This window comes from Hyperolius riggenbachi, chromosome 4, assembly GCF_040937935.1.
Source record: "Hyperolius riggenbachi isolate aHypRig1 chromosome 4, aHypRig1.pri, whole genome shotgun sequence".
NCBI lineage: Eukaryota > Metazoa > Chordata > Amphibia > Anura > Hyperoliidae > Hyperolius > Hyperolius riggenbachi.
Window position 1 is genome coordinate 311,293,873 of NC_090649.1, and position 19,944 is coordinate 311,313,816.

A 19,944-nucleotide genomic window follows, 5' to 3' on the forward strand; every position below is an offset into this window, starting at 1 on the left:
TAAACCATTACTTAAGAATCTGTGTATGGTGCTGCCACAGAAATGGAAACATGTAGTTAGGTTGTGCAGACAAGGGAACTATATACAAACTCTGAGCAGATAGTCCCCTTGCACATACTCAGATCTGCAAGGCAAGAGTGCACACCACTATGCCACCATAGACCTCTACCCTTAGTTCAATAGGTATGCTTTGCATTATGCCAGCAGGGAGATACAGTATCTGAACATACGTTACCACTCACCTTACCCTCACCGCCCACTCTTGCTGTTAACCTTTGTGAGCACTCTTTAATAATAGGAAAACAATATAATACTCTACTAAATATAACCAACCTGTTGTATTGATTTTCTTCTAGACATTGGCTATGAGAATATGATTAACACAATGCTGAAAGAATTATTCAAGCTTCTGGTATCTTGCGTGGCGGAACCCACTGAAACCATATCTCGAGTGGGCTGTTCTTGCATCAGGTAAGCCCAGGTCCTCACCCCTGTACCAAGAAGTACCCAAAGGACCAGCACCATGCAAAGTAGTTATAGCTCAGATACTTTATTAAGTCATACAAAAAGATGACAGCAACCACAACCTGCTGTTTCGGCCTGATAGGCCTTTATGCTCTAATAAAGTATGTGAGCTATAACTACTTTGTGTGGTGCCAGGCCTTTGGAGACTTTTTGCTCTGTGTTAAATTCCATAAGTGAATTTAAATAATGCTAATTAAATATTTCCGAAAAAGTATTTTCATCTTGAATGAAGTAAAGTAGCTTAGCTAACCACTGTTGTACAGTATCTGGTGTAATGGCAAGCATGCATTAACATGTGCATTATTATTTTGATACCTATGAAATGTCTTTGCTGCTTTTGTTTTTCTTTCCTAGATATGTCTTAGTGACTGCAGGGCCTGTTTTCACTGAGGAAATGTGGAGATTGGCTTGCTGTGCTTTGCAAGATGCATTTTCTGCCACACTGGAACCAATGAAGGTAAAACCATGTATTACAATAAATGTATGAGGTCACTCAAACAAATAACAGTGGTCTTTGTACAGATGTGTACACTTTTCAAATCAAATAAAAATGTGGCCAGCGAGCCCGCTAGAGGGAGGCACAAGTGCACAACCCTGCATTCTGCTCACCATAAACAACACAGCGGATCCATTGTTAATTTATGAATATATACATAACATAGGATCCATCAACATGTCTATGTGCTGTGCTCCAATGTGGAAAATGGTGGAAAGTGTGAACGAAGCCAAATACCTAGATAATAATTAAATTTTAAATGATTCTGTCAATATTAATCTGTATTACTCAATATTACTCTGTTGTATGTTGGACTATTGTCTTTTTTTGACTATGGTTCTGCTTCAAGGCAAGCTGTCTTTTTAAGTCTTGTTATTTTGTATCAAAACCTATCAAGGGAGTCATGCACTATTAATAAATAAAACATTACACAAAAGTATGCCTTCTAAAACAGTCCCAGCAGGTACCATACCACTTCCCACTTTTATCTCCTACAGCTATGTTTATAATTTTTTTTACATTTCAGTAGCTCCTGCTGTTTACTGTAATTAGATCTGAGTGGGTTTTGGTTAGGCTGTTTTTCTCTAAAGGCTCATACACACTTACCAACAATGTGTCCAACTATCTTCCAAACTTGTCTGTTTGAAGATAAGTTGGATGTGTGTAAAGCTGACAAACAACCAGATGACCAACTGATAACAGGTTGTTTGCCAGATCCCAGCCGGTGGATCAATCTGACCAACTATCTGAATAGAGTTCTGGTTAAGGGCACTGCCTTTGACATGGGAGACCAGGGTTCGAATCCTGGTTAGGGTACCTATTCAGTAAGGAGTTCAAGGCAAGACTCCCTAACACTGCAGGGTGGCCTCCTGTGCGCGTCCCAGTGGCTGCAGCTCTTGAGCGATTTGAGTCCGACAGGAGAAAAGCGTTATATAAATGTTTGGATTATTATAACTATCAGGCAGGTTGGAATGTGTGTACAACTCTTTTGAACAAATGTATTGTTTTTGAATATGGACATGTTGTGCAGTGTCATTTAGCTTGCACGCATAGTATTTAAAGAAAACCTGAACTGAAATTAAAAGTCAAAATAAGCATACACAAGTTATACTTACCTTCCATGTAGTCTACTCCTCAGTGTCTTTCTCCTCTCCCGCATCCTGTTTGTTCACTGTGATCAAGGGAATTTTCCGTCCTCCATTTTGAAAATGGCCATTACCCATAACAGCTTTCTGGTCAGCACACAATTAAACTGTAACATCGCCCACTTGAGCCATAGGGAAACATGGGACATTTACCTGGTACATCAGTTTTCCTCTCAGCTATAACTGACAGCAACTGATATTTTACTGACAGCAACTGATATATTTCAGATCTGACAAAATATTGTCAGAACTGGAAGGGATTAATGTCAGAAGAAAATGGTGAGCTTCTGAAAGCTACTGATGGCAAGGTAACTATGTAATGTTCATTTCAAGTTACCTCATGTGTTTATTTTAAATAGGTTTACTCAGTACAGGTTCTCTTTAAGTGAGATGGTTGTTTAGTTGGTTGGCATGTGTGTATGCACTTATCAGGTAAACAACTTGTTGTGTGGTTGGTCATGTTGTGCGGTTGGTTGAGCATTAAGTTGGACGTGAGTATGAGCCTTAAAGAGAACCCGAGGTGTGTGTAAAGAATGTTATCTGCATACAGAGGCTGGATCTGCCTATACAGCCCAGCCTCTGTTGCTATCCCAAACCCCCCTAAGGTCCCCCTGCACTCTGCAATCCCTCATAAATCACAGCCGTGCTGTGAGGCTGTGTTTACATCTGTAGTGTCAGTCTCAGCTGCTCCCCCGCCTCCTGCATAGCTCCGGTCCCTGCCCCCGTCCCTTCCCTCCAATCAGCAGGGAGGGAAGGGATGCAGGCGGGGACTGGAGTTCTGCAGGAGGCGGGGAGAGCAGCAGACTGACACTATAGAGATAAACACAGCCAGCTCTGACAAGCTGTTTGCCAGCAGTGTGGCAGTGATTTATGAGGGATTGCAGAGAGCAGGGGGACCTTAGGGGGGTTTGGGATAGCAACAGACGCTGGGCTGTATAGGCAGATCCAGCCTCTGTATGCAGATAATATTCTTCAAACCCACCTCGGGTTCTCTTTAAGATATTACAAGGGTTGAATTGTTTTGTCTATTGTTTTTCACTCCATGTTTGTTTCTCACTTTGTACAGTACCACAGAATATGTTGACACTTTATAAAAATAATAATAATCTGTGGTCACCTTCATTTTGCTGTGACACCTCTGTTAATGAAGTACTTGTAACGCTAAATTTGTATGCTTCAAATTGAGTGGGAGGGAAATAGAAGACAGCTGAAGGTGGTTGAGGAGGGCATAATAATGTTTTCCTTTTTTTTTTATACAAAACATGTTTAATTAATGTTTTCAAACATAATATTTCATGTGTCTCTGTATGTATTTTCAGAACCTTTTAGGTTACTTCCATAGTGGGTCTGAGAGTTTTTCTGGAGATGCCTGCGAAGTGAAGGTAGCAGCTCCTTCTCTATCCCCCAATGCTGAAGCTGAGTACTGGAGGATCAGAGCCATGACACAGCAGGTGAAAGGGACCAGTAATGCAGTGAAACAAGACTTCTGGTCAATTGGTCTTTGATCCAACTAAACGATGATTATTTTCCCATAAGGGTCTTTTATAAACTTTGCTAGTGTGAGGGCTGTCCTGTAAAGAGAAACCTTCAGTGTACAGACCTTTAATGAGTGGTGTAACTACCAGGGAGACAAAGGTAGCTTGTGCCAGAAAGGACCCATCAGGCCTCCCTTCCTATGCCATGCAGAGTGAAAGCACTGGTGCCTATTTTATATTTACAGTCTACAGCATGCAGCAGTCCTCCCAGCCGTGCTCTAATGCTGTTTTTTTACAGTAATGTCACACCAGCACCCAACCAGCACTGGGGCAAGCCTGTTTGGACCCCCAGGGCCCTATCATATTAACTTTTCCTCTGAGTTTTGTCCAAGGAGATATTTTCAAACTTTATCCATAAAATACTGTACTTTTGAGGCTACTTTCACATTACCTGGGGTGCATCGCATCACAGTACTCTTCCCCACTGCAGCTCACTGCAAGGGCAATGTACGTCTATGGAGACTTGCACTCTATTGCGATGTGGTGCAACAGAAGTAGCAAAATTGCCAAAGGCCTGCCGCAAACCCTTCAGTGCATTGCCCATGATCAGTGCCAACCGCATGCATCAATACAAGTCTATGTTGACACGCTAAGTATAATTTATTGATTGCGGTAGCGGTGCGCATGTGCAGAGCGACGGTAATCCAGTTACGTATTTCCTGTCAGCAGTCACTGGATTAGTATTGAAGATGATTGACAACGGATTTTGCTCAGAACAGTGATTTACCCGTCCAGAAAGAAATACATACAGGACATATAGAGTAAAGATTCCATGCTTATAAATAACAGCAATTTTAACTTACAGTCATTTTTGACTGGCTGAAAACTCCAAAAGAGAAATGTTGTCATGGGGCCCCCTGTCCTAATCACAAATACCATCCCCCACCACAACCTTCTTCCCAGGGGCCCAGTCACACAGAGCAGCAGAGCAGTGTAATAGCAAAGAGCATGTGGATACCAGGAAGAAGCGGAGACCCAATGCAGCGCTAGGGCAGATAAATATTATACCGCTCTGCTGCACTTACTCTTCAGAAGAAGGCAGAGGAATGGGCATCCTTAGTTCCCTGGGGGGCTATTATTATGCCACTATATAGATAAATAGATGACCCCGTAACTCACTTGATCCAGTTTTGTAAATAAAGCAGTTCAGTTCTTTAACTTATTTATCACAGCTGTCAATGTAGATTTTACAGTATGCTTGTCATATCTAATGCCTGCTTTTTATTTGAAAGGTGTTTATGCTGGATGCTCAGTGTTCACCAAAGACTCCTAACAACAAGGAAGGCTTTGAGCATGCCCAGTCCTGTGTTCTTATTATAGAGCTGCCACCGGATGAGAAGCCCAATGGGCACACACAGAAAAGGTACTTACTACGGCATGAAAGGAAGCAATCAAGGAAGTAGCTGTTGAAGGAGTTGATTGAGACAATTGAAGTTGTATAAGTAAAATGATGCAATCCTTAAAATAGTTGTTCAGTTCTGGAACCTGTTCAGTTCTCTTTCTTCCTTTTGTTTTTTATTTTATTTAATTTTTTTGTGTTATTGTGTTTCATTTAAAATAAAGAGGATTTTAGCATAGGGAGCTCAGTGCTGTAGTCCTCCTGGCAAAAGGCTTGTTTTGCCTAAAGCAAATCAAAATCGTGTATACAGAAACTCTATTGTTAAAACAATTTTTATTCATTAGGGATGGTCAGTGAGATGAAAATAATTCTGAGTTGATGCAGCATTATGCAAATATATGCATCTTGAAAGTGGAATTCTAAGCCAAGGTGGATTTCAATTGGTCCATTTTCAAGATGGTGAAATGTGCATAAAAAAATTCTGCATCAGTTCAGAATTAGTACCATCTCCATTATTATTCCTAAAAATCACATTGAAACGAGCATAGGCGGGGGCATCAGACCAAAGCTCGGGTACATGACTTTATATGGCTACAAGCAGAAAAGACTGTGCTCTTTCATTAAGCTCTTTAAAAAGTTTGGATCAGATGAGATGGTAAAGGGGCTTGATCTAATCAAACAATACACACGTATATTCACTAAAACGCATACACACAATAGCAATAAAAACACTATTAATGTTGCTTAAAGAGAAATTGAGATGGAGACGCTCAAGACTCCCTAGTGTTGTACTAATGCTTGAAATAGAAAAGTTCAGAAAACAGTGTAGAATTTTGCTTATGATAGCAGCCTCTATATGGGGTTTCCGGCTGATAAATTGTGCATTATACCTCCTACACTGCAGAGTGTGGGTTTAGGCCTGTTTCACATAAAAGAGCTGAACTGTGTGCTTACTGGACAGTTCAGCCCCTGGTCAAGTGAGCCCCTTTAAGCTGCAAATGAATGCACCCAGATAGTAGTATCTGTAACACCACACTCCATGATTGACACACAGTACAGTTACCCAGCAGCAACAAACCGACCTCATGTCATGTCATGCTCATGTCATGTCATGCTTACACCTCCAGACTGCCCGTGCCAAGCACTAGCATGTATCCGCCATTGCACAGGAGTAGGTGGTGGATTCACTGCCTACAACTGCTTCTCTAAAAGAGCTCTTACTTTGCACCTCATGCATACAACTAGTGCCAAGATGAGAACTAGAAATTCCTTTAGCTAGAAATATCTGCTATATATCCATTCAGCTCAATCATGCTTTGCACATAGATCCAAAAGGAACCATCCGTGACCAAACTCAGGACTGCTGGAAATTCTGGATGCTTCTATCTGAAGCTTCAGTGCAAACACTGTAGACATTAACACACGTGAAATAAATGCCTGGGATCTGCAGTAGGCTTTATTTCCTTTAGGGAACAACAGTGTATTGCATTGTCAGTTTGGAGCATGGGTGCTGTTTGTGGCTAACAATATTTGCTTATCTATACTATATATGTTATTCTTATTGTACTGTGCTATCTCTGTGTGCACCCTAACTGAACAGATCTAGCCTTGTGCTTTTATGCTGTTATGTAACTCGTCATACACATATTCATTTGTTTCACTGGTCAAATTTGTAATTGTATTGCGGCCTATAAACTTACAAAACAAATAGCTGTCACAGCATATACCACTCCCACATGAGTGTACTTTTCTCTTTTAATTAGAAGAACATGTGAAACTAGTGAATATTTGGGATGTGTGGCTTTTGGACTTTCTCTATCATTTATTCTGGCAATTAATTAAAGTGGACCTGAACTCAGAACTTTCTCTCTGCTCTAAAAAATAAGCAACAGCATAATAACCTTTGAAAGAAATACATTTCTTTGTTACAGCTGATACAAATCCTGTAATAAATCTGCAGTGTCTACTTCCTGCTTTCATGGAAGCAGGCATAGGGTTAACATCCTGTGTGTTTACAAATCAGCTGCTCTGTCGAGGACTGATGAGATTCTTGAGGTGACACAGCTGAGAGATCAATTTACAGTTGTGATTAGTTACAGATGAGGGGCAATTAGACAGGCTAAACTCTCTAAACACATACACAGTGCATTTCTATATGTTTTCCTTTGGTCCTGTGCAAGAGTTCAGGTCCACTTTAAGGCCAGCCTTACATTTCTAGAGATGCTGCTTGTCCAGTGATAACTACTAGTAATTGGGCTGTGCAGGGGCAAAGATACAATAGGTAGTGATTATTTGAGAATGCACAGCATAAGTCTCTGAGATTTTTAAAACTGGCTGAGGATGACTACCGTGTTTCCCCGAAAATAAGACACTGTCTTATATCAATTTTAGCCCCAAATAATGTGGTAGGGCTTATTTTCAGGGAGGGCTTACAATGTTGTTCCCAAGTGGCATCCCCCAACCCATGGGCAGCACAGTGGCGTAGTGGTTAGCGCTCTCGCCTTGCAGCGCTGGGTCCCCGGTTCAAATCCCAGCCAGGGCATTATCTGCTAGGAGTTTGTATGTTCTCCCCGTGTCTGCGTGGGTTTTCTCCGGGCACTCCGATTTCCTCCTACATCCCCAAAACATACAGATAAGTTAATTGTCTTTCCCCTAAAAATTGATCCTAGACTACAATAAATACACTACACGATCCATACATAGACATACAACTATGGTAGGGATTAGATTGTGAGCTCCTCTGAGGGACCGTTTAGTTACAAGACTATATTCTCTGTACAGTAAGATGTCGGCGCTATATAAATAATAATAACCCAGTAAAGCCCTTCCTGATGTGCTGCCCTGTAGTCCAGAACGGCAGCCCCAGCCCAGTAAAGCCTTTCCCTCCCTCTGCAGAGTGGCGAGCGGAGCATTACAGCAGAGGAAATTCACCGGCTTCCGACGTGGCAGCAATAACTTCTCTCCTCAGCAGCGCCCGAGTCCCTCTGTTTGACAACAGCGGCTCATGTCATGTGACGCGGACATGCATGCGTCACATGACTAGAGCTGTCGTTGCCAGGGAGAGGAAGCTAGACGCTGCTGAAGAGAGACGTTAACGCTGGCATGTCGGAAGCCAGTGAGTTTCCTCTGCTGTAATGCTCCGCTCGCCACTCTGCAGAGGGAGGGAGAAAGCGAAAGGAAGGGGAGGCATTACGTGGCCCCGCTAGGTCTTATTTTCAGGGGATATCTTATATTTCAAGCTTGCTTGAAATATAAAATAGGCCTTATTTTCGGGTTAGGTTCTATTTTCGGGGAAACACGGTAGCAGACTATAAAGTGGAAATGTGAATATGTGACATACACACTGATGAAGCAAATACATGCCACATGCTTGCCTGTCCTGTGATGGCTGTAAAGGACGTCACTAACTGCAATCCTCTATTGGCAGTGAGGCAGCACTTCTGGGGTGTTACATTTACTCCGTGGTGGGCTTTATTTTAAATATTCTCCCTCAAATTTTTATCAAATAAAATGTTTAGAAACATCCCCACAACACTGCAGTACTGTGCATGTATTGCTTTGTGTACCCCCACATGGTTTGCTTATTATAGTGGTTCTTATCTGAGCTAGTTATAGCCACCTGAAGCAAATAAAATCCAAGTTGCTTCTATTTTGGTACTATTTTTCACTAATACATATGGCCACCTGTACATTGATCCCACTAAGTTTGGCTTTCTAGATATTTTTATGATTATACTGTGATAACACTGCCAGATGCTTAGAGGCCTTTGTATATAAATTTGTAACCAGCTGGCTTTTAGATGAAAGTTCTTGTTTACTAACTGGCCATTGCTGGCTTTATCACAGGTTTATTTGTATTGATGTCATTCTTGCATGTGCAGCTTTCTAATTCTCTGCTTTTTTCTTTCTTTCCTATAACTAACAACGCTGCTTAACAGAAAACTTGGGTAAGGTTCCCCTTATGCCTTCTCTGCATTGTGCTGCAATATCAGTGTGTGGCTGCCTAAAATTACTGGCAATGGCTAGACATTGACCATGTTTTTGAAATTTAACTAATCATCATGTCTTTGGCTCAAGCATGGGCAAATTATGGGCAAACTACGGTCCACGGACCATATTCGGCCTGCTTAGTCTTTTAACCTGGCCCAATTCCTAAATAATTTCAGTAGTACGTCACGTGGCTACTTAATGTTATCTGTGGTGGGAGAGGCAAACATAGCCAACCAGTATTGATTCCTGGGGTGGGGATGGGAGTACATATGGGGGTACATATGCCTAACTAATAGTAATATCTGGTGTGGAAAGAGCACACATGGCTACCAGTAGGGCTTGCTGATGTCGGTGGGCTCTGTAGCCACCCCACTGTGCCTGATTTTGCTACTGAAATAATTTGGGCATCAATATTTAAGTCTTTGGGATCGCCTCAGGTTTGTTTGATAAAGCTTAGTGAATTGAGGCCATTGTTTTTCATGATTCAAAAAGCTTGCCCACTCTCGCCTTAGCTAACACTAATTCTGTCCAAGGTAGGGAAAGTTCTGTGTCAGACCCTTATTATTATTTACTGCACAATAGCTTATAACTATTATTAACTGTTATTTTAATATCTGGCAGTCAGAAGTGTATAGTGAATTCCAGTGAATCTAGTTTGTTGTCACTATTCAGAGTCCAAGTTGCACTGTCATGAGGTAATGGCTGGTTTCTTTCCCGTTGTTATCCAGTGTATTTGGTTTACATCAGATGCATCAGATGAGATTTTACCCTTCGCCCTTATGTGAACAGACCGTGTACTAGGGTCAGTGCAGTTTCTAGGCTAAAATGCACCCAGGGCGAGGGTGTAAAAATTGCGCCCCCCCCGCAGCAAGGTATGGGTGCCCGCAGTATAGGTTAGCCAGGTCTAGTTGCACTCAGTATAGGTCCCCCCAGTATAGGTAGCCAGGCATAGGTGAGCCAGTATAGTTGCCTCCGGTATAGGTTAGCCAGGTAGGTGCCTCCAGTATAGGTAGCCAGTATAGTTGCCCCCAGTAGAGGTTAGATAGGCAGGCGTCCCCGGTATAAATTAGATAGGTAGTAGGTGCCCCCAGTACAGGTTAGCTAGGTGGGTGCCTCTAATATAGGTAGCCAGAATAGTTGCCCCCAGCATAGGTTAGATAGGTAGATGCCCCCAGTATAGGTTAGTTAGGTAGGTGCCTCCAATATAGGTAGCCAGTATAGTTGTTACCTGTATAGGCTAGCTAGGTAGGTAGGTGCCCCCAATACAGGTTAGATAAGTTAATGCTCCCACTATAGGTTAGATAGGTAGCTGCCCCCCAGTATAGGTTAGATAGGTAGGTGCCCCCCTGTATAGGTTAGATTAGGTAGCTGCCCCTCAGTATAGGTTAGATTTGGTAGCTGCCCCCAGGTTAGATAGGTAGCTGCCCCCCAGTATAGGTTAGATAGGTAGGTGCCCCCCAGGATAGGTTAGATAGGTAGGTGCCCCCCAGGATAGGTTAGATAGGTAGCTGCCCCAATATAGGTTAGGTAGGTGCCCCCCAGTATAGGTTAGATAGGTAGCTTCCCCCCAGTATAGGTTAGATAGGTAGCTGCCCCCCAGTATAGGTTAGATAGGTAGGTGCCCCCCAGGATAGGTTAGATAGGTAGGTGCCCCCCAGTATGGGTTAGATAGGTAGGTGCCCCCAGGATACGTTAGATAGGTAGGTGCCACCCAGGTTAGGTTAGATAGGTAGCTGCCCCAGTATAGGTTAGGTAGGTGCCCCCTAGGATAGGTTAGATAGGTAGCTGCCCCAATATAGGTTAGGTAGGTGCCCCCAGTATAGGTTAGATAGGTAGCTGCCCCCCAGTATAGGTTAGATAGGTAGCTGCCCCCCAGAATAGGTTAGATAGGTAGGTGCCCCCCAGGATAGGTTAGATAGGTAGCTGCCCCAGTATAGGTTAGATAGGTAGGTGCCCCCCAGGATAGGTTAGATAGGTAGCTGCCCCAGTATAGGTTAGATAGGTAGGTGCCCCCCAGGATAGGTTAGATAGGTAGGTGCCCCCCAGGATAGGTTAGATTAGGTAGGTGCCCCCCAGTATAGGTTAGATTAGGTAGGTGCCCCCCCAGTATAGGTTAGATTAGGTAGGTGCCCCCCAGGATAGGTTAGATAGGTAGCTGCCCCCCAGTATAGGTTAGATAGGTAGGTGCCCCCCAGGATACGTTAGATAGGTAGGTGCCACCCAGGTTAGGTTAGATAGGTAGCTGCCCCAGTATAGGTTAGGTAGGTGCCCCCCAGGATAGGTTAGATAGGTAGCTGTCCCAATATAGGTTAGGTAGGTGCCCCCCAGTATAGGTTAGATAGGTAGCTGCCCCCCAGTATAGGTTAGATAGGTAGCTGCCCCCAGTATAGGTTAGATAGGTAGCTGCCCCCCAGTATAGGATTAGATAGGTAGGTGCCCCCCAGGATAGGTTAGATAGGTAGGTGCCCCCCAGGATAGGTTAGATAGGTAGCTGCCCCAGTATAGGTTAGATAGGTAGGTGCCCCCCAGGATAGGTTAGATAGGTAGGTGCCCCCCAGGATACGTTAGATAGGTAGCTGCCCCAGTATAGGTTAGGTAGCTGCCCCCCAGTATAGGTTAGATAGGTAGGTGCCCCCCAGTATAGGTTAGATAGGTAGCTGCCCCAGTATAGGTTAGGTAGGTGCCCCCCATGATGGAGAGGGGAGCCGCAGCCGAGGGGAGGGCAGCCCGACCTCTCCCTCCCTCTCCCCGGGGCCGCCCTCCATGCGACACCCCCTCGGACTCACTGCAGAGTAATGCGCAGGGAAGCGCTATAGAAAACTACTCACCTCCCTGGTTCCGATCGCTGCTCTCTCGCCGCCAGTCTCCTCTCTCTCCATACACGCTGATACACACACACGCTGCTTCCAGCTAAACAGGAAGCAGCGTGTGTGTGTATCAGCGTGTATGGAGAGAGAGGAGACTGGCGACAAGAGAGCAGCGATCGGAACCAGGGAGGTGAGTAGTTTTCTATAGCGCTTCCCTGCGCATTACTCTGCAGTGAGTCCGAGGGGGGATCGCATGGAGGGCGGCCCGGGGAGTGGGAGGGAGAGGTCGGGCTGCCCTCCCCGCGGCTGCGGCTCCCCCCTCCATCACACCGCCCCCCTCTCAGCAGCGATCAGTGCGGGGGCACGGGCTGCACGGCAGTAGAAACGGCCCTGAGTGCAACAGCTGTGGTGGTTGTTAGAAAAAGGAATACATCCATCACCTGTCTGTTGCCTGCAAATCTGCCAGTTTGTCAGAATATTTTGCAGCACTTTCTTGCTCTCGTTTGTTGTAATGGTTGGCACTATAGTAAGCGGTGATAGCTGAGATAAATTTATGATAATTTGCTTTTTCAGTGATTGACAGGCATGAGTCAAGTCAAAGTGTTGAGTGGAGATGGTCTAGGAGATGTTAATAATTATAGTCTGCCTACAAATTTAATGCAGACAATGTGCAGCTTGGAAATAGACTAGTGAAATCAGCCTGAAGTGAATCTGATTGGCCCAGTTTAAATCCGCATTCAATTTGCATGTAAGTGCAAATTATTGGCATGTCCTTGACATATCTAATTTTGAGCAGAACTGATCGCGTTACATACTCAGCTAAGAAGGGGGAGGCTCTAAGAACAGGAAGGCTCTGGATACCTTAGAGCCTTCCTGATTCTCTCTGTGCCCCCTTGTTTCACCACCAGGCCTCGATTCTAATTTCCACTGGCTGCGTTTTTGGGTCACTGAGTACTTCTGAAGTCGAGTGTACTGTACTCCGCACGTGCGTGAGCATTACGTAGATGCGAGTACTTCTGCAGCCTTCCGAGGAGACCCGACGGCCTCCTTGACATTAAAGTTGGACGCTGAAACGGGAGGCCCAACGGTGGAACGAGGGGATGCAGAGAGGACCAGGAAGCCTCCAAGGGATGCAGAGCCTTCCTTTCTTCTTATTTGAGTATGTAACTTTTTCCCTCCCTGGTGGTTACAGGTATCCTTTAAAGCAAAGAGATATTTACCAAAAACATACTATATATATATATATATATATATATATATATATATATATATATATATATATATATATATATATATATATATATATATATATATATATATAAACACATCTACTTTAATATACATTGCACACATGTGTACTGTATATGATGCTCTTTGAAATGTCTTTTAACCTATATAAGTTATTATTTAAAGCACAATTTATAATTATTGATGGGACGTTATAGCAGTGGGGTTTTGAATTAGTGTTTTTTATTCCATAGAAACGTCAGTCATTAGAATGTCAAAAATAACATTTAAACAACAGATTTGTTTGAATGGCATAGGGCTTGATTCACAAAAGGGTGCTAACTCAGCACGCCTAAAAGCTTTGGGCGTGCTAACTAGGGTGCTAAGCCGTTAGCACGCCCAAAGCTTTTATTGACCGCGCGCAAAGTTTAGCGCTGTGTGGTGCGCGCAAAACGCCGCACCGGGTGTGACTAAACCATCGCACCGGGTGCGCCCAAAACTTTGCACCATGCGAAGTTTTGTCGTTTTGGTCGCACCCAGTGCGACGCTTTAGGGGGCACCTGGTGGGACGTTTTAGTCGCACCCGATGCAATGTTTTGCACACACCGCGCAGAGCCAACTTAGCGCGCACAACTTTGCGCATCCTAAAAGGCTTTAGGCGTGCTTAGGGGCTTTTAGGCGTGCTAAGTAAGTTAGCACCCTTTTGTAAATAAAGCCCATAATGTGTGAATTATGAATTTTTTTTATTTTTTTTTGTGTATATAAGCTTTACAAACTTTGACCTGTTGATTGTAGTATTAATATTAACAACAGAAAAGAAAATGTATTGTAACTTTTTTTTTTTTCCTTGTCTCTCAAAGCATTCCATTTAGGACAATTGTAGTCAGTTTACTGTCTCATCAAGTGTTGCTGCAAAACCTGTATGACATTCTGCTGGAGGAGTTTGTAAAGTGTCCAAGCATGTTTGACGATAAAACTGCTGCAATCCAGGAGCCTAAGACTGTTGGATTCCTTAGATACATTTCGATGCAAAACTTGGCTGTAATTTTTGACCTGTTGTTGGATTCCTACAGAACTGCCAGAGAGTTTGATGCCCGTCCAGGATTGAAATGTTTACTCATGAAAGTTTCTGGGATAGGCGGAGCAGCAAATCTTTACCGCCAAGCAGCAATGAGCTTTAACATCTATTTCCAGGCTTTAATTTGTGCCTTGTTAACTAATCAAGATAATATCACAGCAGAGGTGGTCAAGAAGATCCTTTACGAAGAAGATGAGCACAGCTCAGACTCATCACAGCAGTGTTCTTCTGAAGATGAAGACATCTTTGAGGAAACTGCCCAGGTCAGTCCTCCAAGAGGAAAAGAGAAGAGACAGTGGAGAGCCCGAGTTCCGTCTTTAAGTGTTCAGCCAGTAAGTAATGCTGATTGGGCTTGGTTAGTTAAAAGACTGCACAAATTATGCACAGAAATGTGTAACAACTATATACAGATGCACCTGGACCTAGAAAATAATGATGATCACCCAGGAATCAGGGGAGACCCGTTTTTCATACTGCCTTCATTTCATTCAGAAACCTCTACCCCATCAACAGGAGGCTTATCAGGTAAAGATACTCCTTCAGAAGATGAAAGAAACCTGGGCAAGGACCACATTATAGACCCCATCCCACCTAGAAGTTTTGGTGCTGCAATTCCACAAAGTCCTAAAACTGAGAAAAGGGACCAGACCAGGAAAAAAGAATGGTGGGAGAATGCTGGTAACAAAATCTATACAATAGCTACAGATAAAACTATAGCAAAACTAATGACCGAGTATAAAAAACGAAAGCAGCAACATAACATGACTACATACGTAAAAGATACTAAGGTAGATAAAAAAGGAGACATTCTGTGTTCAAGGGGCCAGGATTCACCTATTCAAAGACCACAACATCTTATGGACCAAACCCAGATGAGACATTCTTTCAGTGCCGGTCCAGAGATACTGAGGCAGGAAAAGAGATCTCGCTCTGGATCAACAGTTAGTACCTTCAATATATCAACCAGAGATGCAGAGGCTCAGATACAGGTAACTGGATTAGCTACTAAACTTTATTTATGATGACAAAACAGCACTTGTCATGCATTTCTGCAACTGTTAAAGGTTATATGCATTTATCAACAATGCATATATTACTACAGGCCATTGATGGTACTGTAGATCAGTATTGTTACTATTTGCTTTGAAAATACACTCAGCTTTATTAATTGTATTTTTGATGTATCCTTTGCTTATACTTGCTATTTTGTTGACCAAGATTGCTTTACATCTTCTTTTCATAAGTCTTTATTAATTACTTATTTGTGTTTTCTGTTGTAGGCATGGACAAACATGGTGTTGACCATTCTCAATCAAATTCAGGTCCTTCCTGACCAGATGTTTGCAGCTCTGCAGCCAGTGGTGTTCCCTTGCATAAGTCAGCTGACTTGTCATGTGAATGACATACGTGTCCGGCAGGCAGTTAGAGAATGGCTGGGAAGAGTTGGCAGAATATATGATATTATTTTATGAAATTGGTTGTACATTGGAATGTGTATGAGAAAAAATGGCGGCTCAGTCACTTTTTACATATAAAACTAATATTTCCAAATACAGCTGTGATTAAAAGCGTGCGAACCCTCTGGAATGGGATAGGAGTTTCATCAAAGTCATAATAATAAAGATTTTCTGTTTAACAAACAATAGGTAATTGCATTGCATTTTGCATTGCCATATTTTACTAAACTGTTAAACACCCAACTCGTGCCAAGTCTTCTTTTCAAATTTAGCTTAAAATGGAGAGATATAAATAACCTTTATTAGTATGCCTGTGCCCCTGTTAGGGATAATTAGCCCTAGGTCTTCTTTGCTAATATGCAGTGCAGTAGTTTTCACCCTTTCACACTGTTACCTTCTCTGCAACAAAGTAACACTGCCTGTTTGCTGGAGGGACATCCTGTCCTGATGACCATTTTTGTTACATGGTAGGCTTTGTTTGTTGTTTATGTTCAGTGTTTTATTTCTTCAGAGTATTTACTTAAACACTTTATCAAATCTGTCCAAAGTACATTGTCCCAGTACTGTTGAGGAATAGTCACCTGATGTTCAACAGTTTGCAGTTGTTCAGTCACTTCTGGAGAACATAAATACTGTTAGCAACATCTCATGAACTTCTTATTTTTGTGTGTTATTTTCTGTATGTTCATGAACATAGGATTCTGTAGCCTTGTCACCACAGTAGTAAGGACTGTACAACTTGTCTAGGTACTAAATAAATGTTATAGGACATCCAGTCCTAGGGAGAGTAGCAACAGTATTGAAATCCTCCCACATTTAAACTATTTTTGGTTGTGGACTTTCGCTGCCCATCTTTTTGTGACTACCAGAGGAACATTGAGATCCATACTACTAATTTACCTAGTTGCCAAAGATTACTTGAACATATAGATTTACATATTTTGTTAAAATCATGCATTCAGTAAACATGTAATTGTGTTGTGCGTAGATAATTAAGGCTGCACCTGTTGTCATGGCTTTGATGAAGATCAGATCACATTATAGCAAGCAATTTGTGGGGATAACCAGAAGGTTTCTACTGTTCTGGTTTAAAAATGGGGTTTCTCACAGCTATGGATTATGTATACTAAAGGTTTATTACATTTTTCTAAGTAATGTTAGTCAAGAATGTTTACAGTTCTTTTTCTCTCTGCCCTTTTGCATTATAATTGCTGGTGATAGCAATGCAACATTAATATAAAGAATGTATATACATATCCCTCTGTCTTATAAGCATATCTGATATATTTTGCCTACAATTACTAGAAATAACCTTAAAATGTTCTTTGGTTTTGTTTTTTTTTGCTATGGTTGAGCTTACCCTGTCTACTTTCCCAGCCAGTGGAAGTGAGGGCACAGTCTGGAAAGACATATAGGACTGTAGATATGCGTTGATGTTACAGTATACTCCCTGGGAACTGTTATAATGATAATACAAATTTCAGAGGGTAGTTTGATGTACAGGCACAGTTTGAATATCTCAAGACTAGGGATGATCAATGATATGCAAATACTTCGAGTTAATGCAGTTTTATATGCAAATATATGCAGCCTAAAATTGGACCAATCAATTTTAAACCTGGGTGGGACTTGATTGCCCCATTTCAAGCTGCATATATTTGCATAAACTCAGAAGTATTTGCATATCATTGGTCATCCCTACTCAAGGCACTGCAATTGGCAACCTTACAACTGTAAGGGCTGGAACCCACAAGAGCGTTTTTTTGAGCATTTTGGCAGCGCTGCGATACGCTAGCGTTTTGCCAAAACGCTCAGCTGATGTTAATGGATGGGGCAACTTCCACAGGAGCGTTTGCGTTTCCCAGAAACGCAAACGCAGGACATGCAGCATTTTGGGAGCGTTAGCGCTTCAATGTAAAGTATTGAAACGCTAGCAGAAACGCTCAGCAAAACCTAAACTGAGCGGTTCTGCTAGCGTTTTGCGGTTCAGCACACTGTAACAAAATGAAAAATAATTCACAGGACCAATGAGGATAAAAACGCAAAATGCAAAACGCTAGGCACCCGCTGGGGAAAAAAATACAATGTTGCAAAACACAACCCAAAACGCGCATGAATCCGCTTGCAAACCGCTCAGACAAAACGCTAGCGGTTGCGTTTTGCGTTTGCGGTTTTCAGTGGGTTCCAGGCCTTAGGCTGCATACTGATTTCAAAGAGTAGTTTGATGTGCAGGCACAGTTTGACCTCAAGACACCGCAGTCAGCAACCTATCTATGTTGTGCACATACAGATCAGATGTGCATGTGTATTCCTTGCTAAAAGTGACACTGAATCAGAAAAAAATGTGCAGTACAGAGAATTAATAGAACATTAGTAGCAAAGAAAAAAAGCCTCATATATTTTTCTTTTCAATTATATAGCTTTTTTTTTTATAACATTGCATCATTCTGTCATATTTGCAATTATAAACCATACACTGTATTTTAAATTATGAAACCGAGCAAAGCTAATGACTCTTTGGACTCCCCTGCAGCAAAACCTTATCTGATGCTGTGTCTCATGGTTTCTTTGATGTATAAGTGCTTCAGAAAATAGGACTGTCTTTGACCCAAGTTAGGTCAGAGAGCTCAGATAAGTTCTTTTCTGTAGATAACAGCTGAAGTTTCTTAAAGGGACGCTATCGATTAACATGTGTTTTTTTTTAACCTGAGTTTGAGAGAGTTGCTGAAGTGCTGGTAAATTATTATTATTATTATTATTATTTAGTATTTATATAGCGCTGACATATTACGCAGCGCTGTACAGTGTGTATATATATATATATATATATTGTCTTGTCACTAACTGTCCCTCAAAGGAGCTCACAATCTAATCCCTACCATTGCCATATGTCTATATTATGTATTGTAAGTACTGTAGTCTAGGGCCAATTTTTAGGGGGAGCCAATTAACTTATCTGTATGTTTTTGGAATGTGGGTGGAAACCGAAGTGCCCGGAGGAAACCCACACAGACACGGAGAGAACATACAAACTCTTTGCAGATAGTGCCCTGGCTAAGATTCGAACCAGGGACCCAGCGCTGCAAGGCGAGAGAGCTAACCACTACGCCATCGTGCTGCCCGTAAATAATGGTGTATACTTTTCATTTGCTGATCTCTTTTGTTTACTGTAACAAATTCCTTTCACTTTGAACTGAGGGCAGTCTGCTGAATTCTGAAGGGAGAGTGGACAATGAGGGGAGGGGGGAATTTCCTCACAGTGTAATTCCCTCACTGTTAGCTCTGTGTGTGTGAGAGAGCCCTCAGAAGCTGCCTGTTTCTGAGCTGTCTGCAGGAGAGCAGAGGAAATGTAACTTATTTAAAACATTTGTAATAGCCTGTGACTCCACAGCTTTTCATACTTTTTTTTTGCTTTCAGGGAGAAATACTCTGTAGTCTGATAAGCAAAAAACAACACTGGCTGTGCATTGAAGCAGACACCCCCACTGCAAATGATTTGTCCCAATAGAGCTAAATCCTACACACAATGAGTTAAAACTTTTGCCTCTGATATTTAACATGAAAAGTAGAAAAATGTTTACACAGCTACTTGGACATTATTTGTACATTGTCATTTTAGAACACTTGATATTGGTATTGATAGTGTTCCTTTAACACTTCCTGTACTGGAAACAATTTGAGACTCTGTTCTTTGCTACTAATGTTCTATTTATTAGTTGTACTACACATGCAATTCATGATATCATAAGTTTATTTTCACTTCAGATTCCCTTTAAGGTGGAAGATGGGAGCAGTAAGGCAGCAGCCATAGAGCTAATCATCTCAGAGAAAATAACCCATGGAATTCGTCTCCTGACAAAAACATAATATAATATTATAGTCCCACATGTCCCAGTGTATAAAAAACTTCCCCAAGGTTAGTGTTTAAATAGATATTACCCTTTTTTGTAATTTGCTTTGAAAGTTCACTAAAAGCATCATGTCAAAATGACACGACCTGATGTAGGTTACCTCTGCAGCTTTGTCAATAGAGTAGTAATAAAGGAATTTTGGCTTAAAACCTCTGGAAAGCAAAACTATTCTAAAAGAGACTGTACACTGACTCAAAATAATGTGTAATATACAAATAAAATATAATGGATGTCTTTAACTATTTGAGCTTTTATTTATTAATCTAGCTCTTAAAGAGACTCTGTAATAAAAAAAATTTCCCCTGGGGGTACTCTCACCTGAGTAGGGGGAAGCCTCTGGATCCTATCGAGGCTTCCCCCGTCCTCCTCCGTCCCACGGTGGTCCTGCTGCATCCCATTGAATGCGCAGCCGACAATTTGTCAGGCTGTGCAAT

At 42.1% G+C, this 19,944-nt stretch overlaps 1 protein-coding gene across 1 annotated transcript in view; it reads left to right on the forward strand.

Annotated features, from left to right (window-relative positions):
* ARFGEF3 (ARFGEF family member 3) overlaps window positions 1-17,417 on the forward strand; it is a 128,652-nt gene extending 111,235 nt beyond the window's left edge. Inside the window, exons 29-34 of the mRNA XM_068231665.1 lie at window positions 357-471; window positions 880-982; window positions 3,486-3,617; window positions 4,934-5,064; window positions 13,925-15,131; window positions 15,423-17,417. Coding sequence (XP_068087766.1) covers window positions 357-471; window positions 880-982; window positions 3,486-3,617; window positions 4,934-5,064; window positions 13,925-15,131; window positions 15,423-15,614 — 1,880 coding nt within the window. The 3' untranslated portion in view covers window positions 15,615-17,417. The remainder of the gene's footprint in view (window positions 1-356; window positions 472-879; window positions 983-3,485; window positions 3,618-4,933; window positions 5,065-13,924; window positions 15,132-15,422) is intronic.
* Window positions 17,418-19,944: the final 2,527 nt, after the last annotated feature.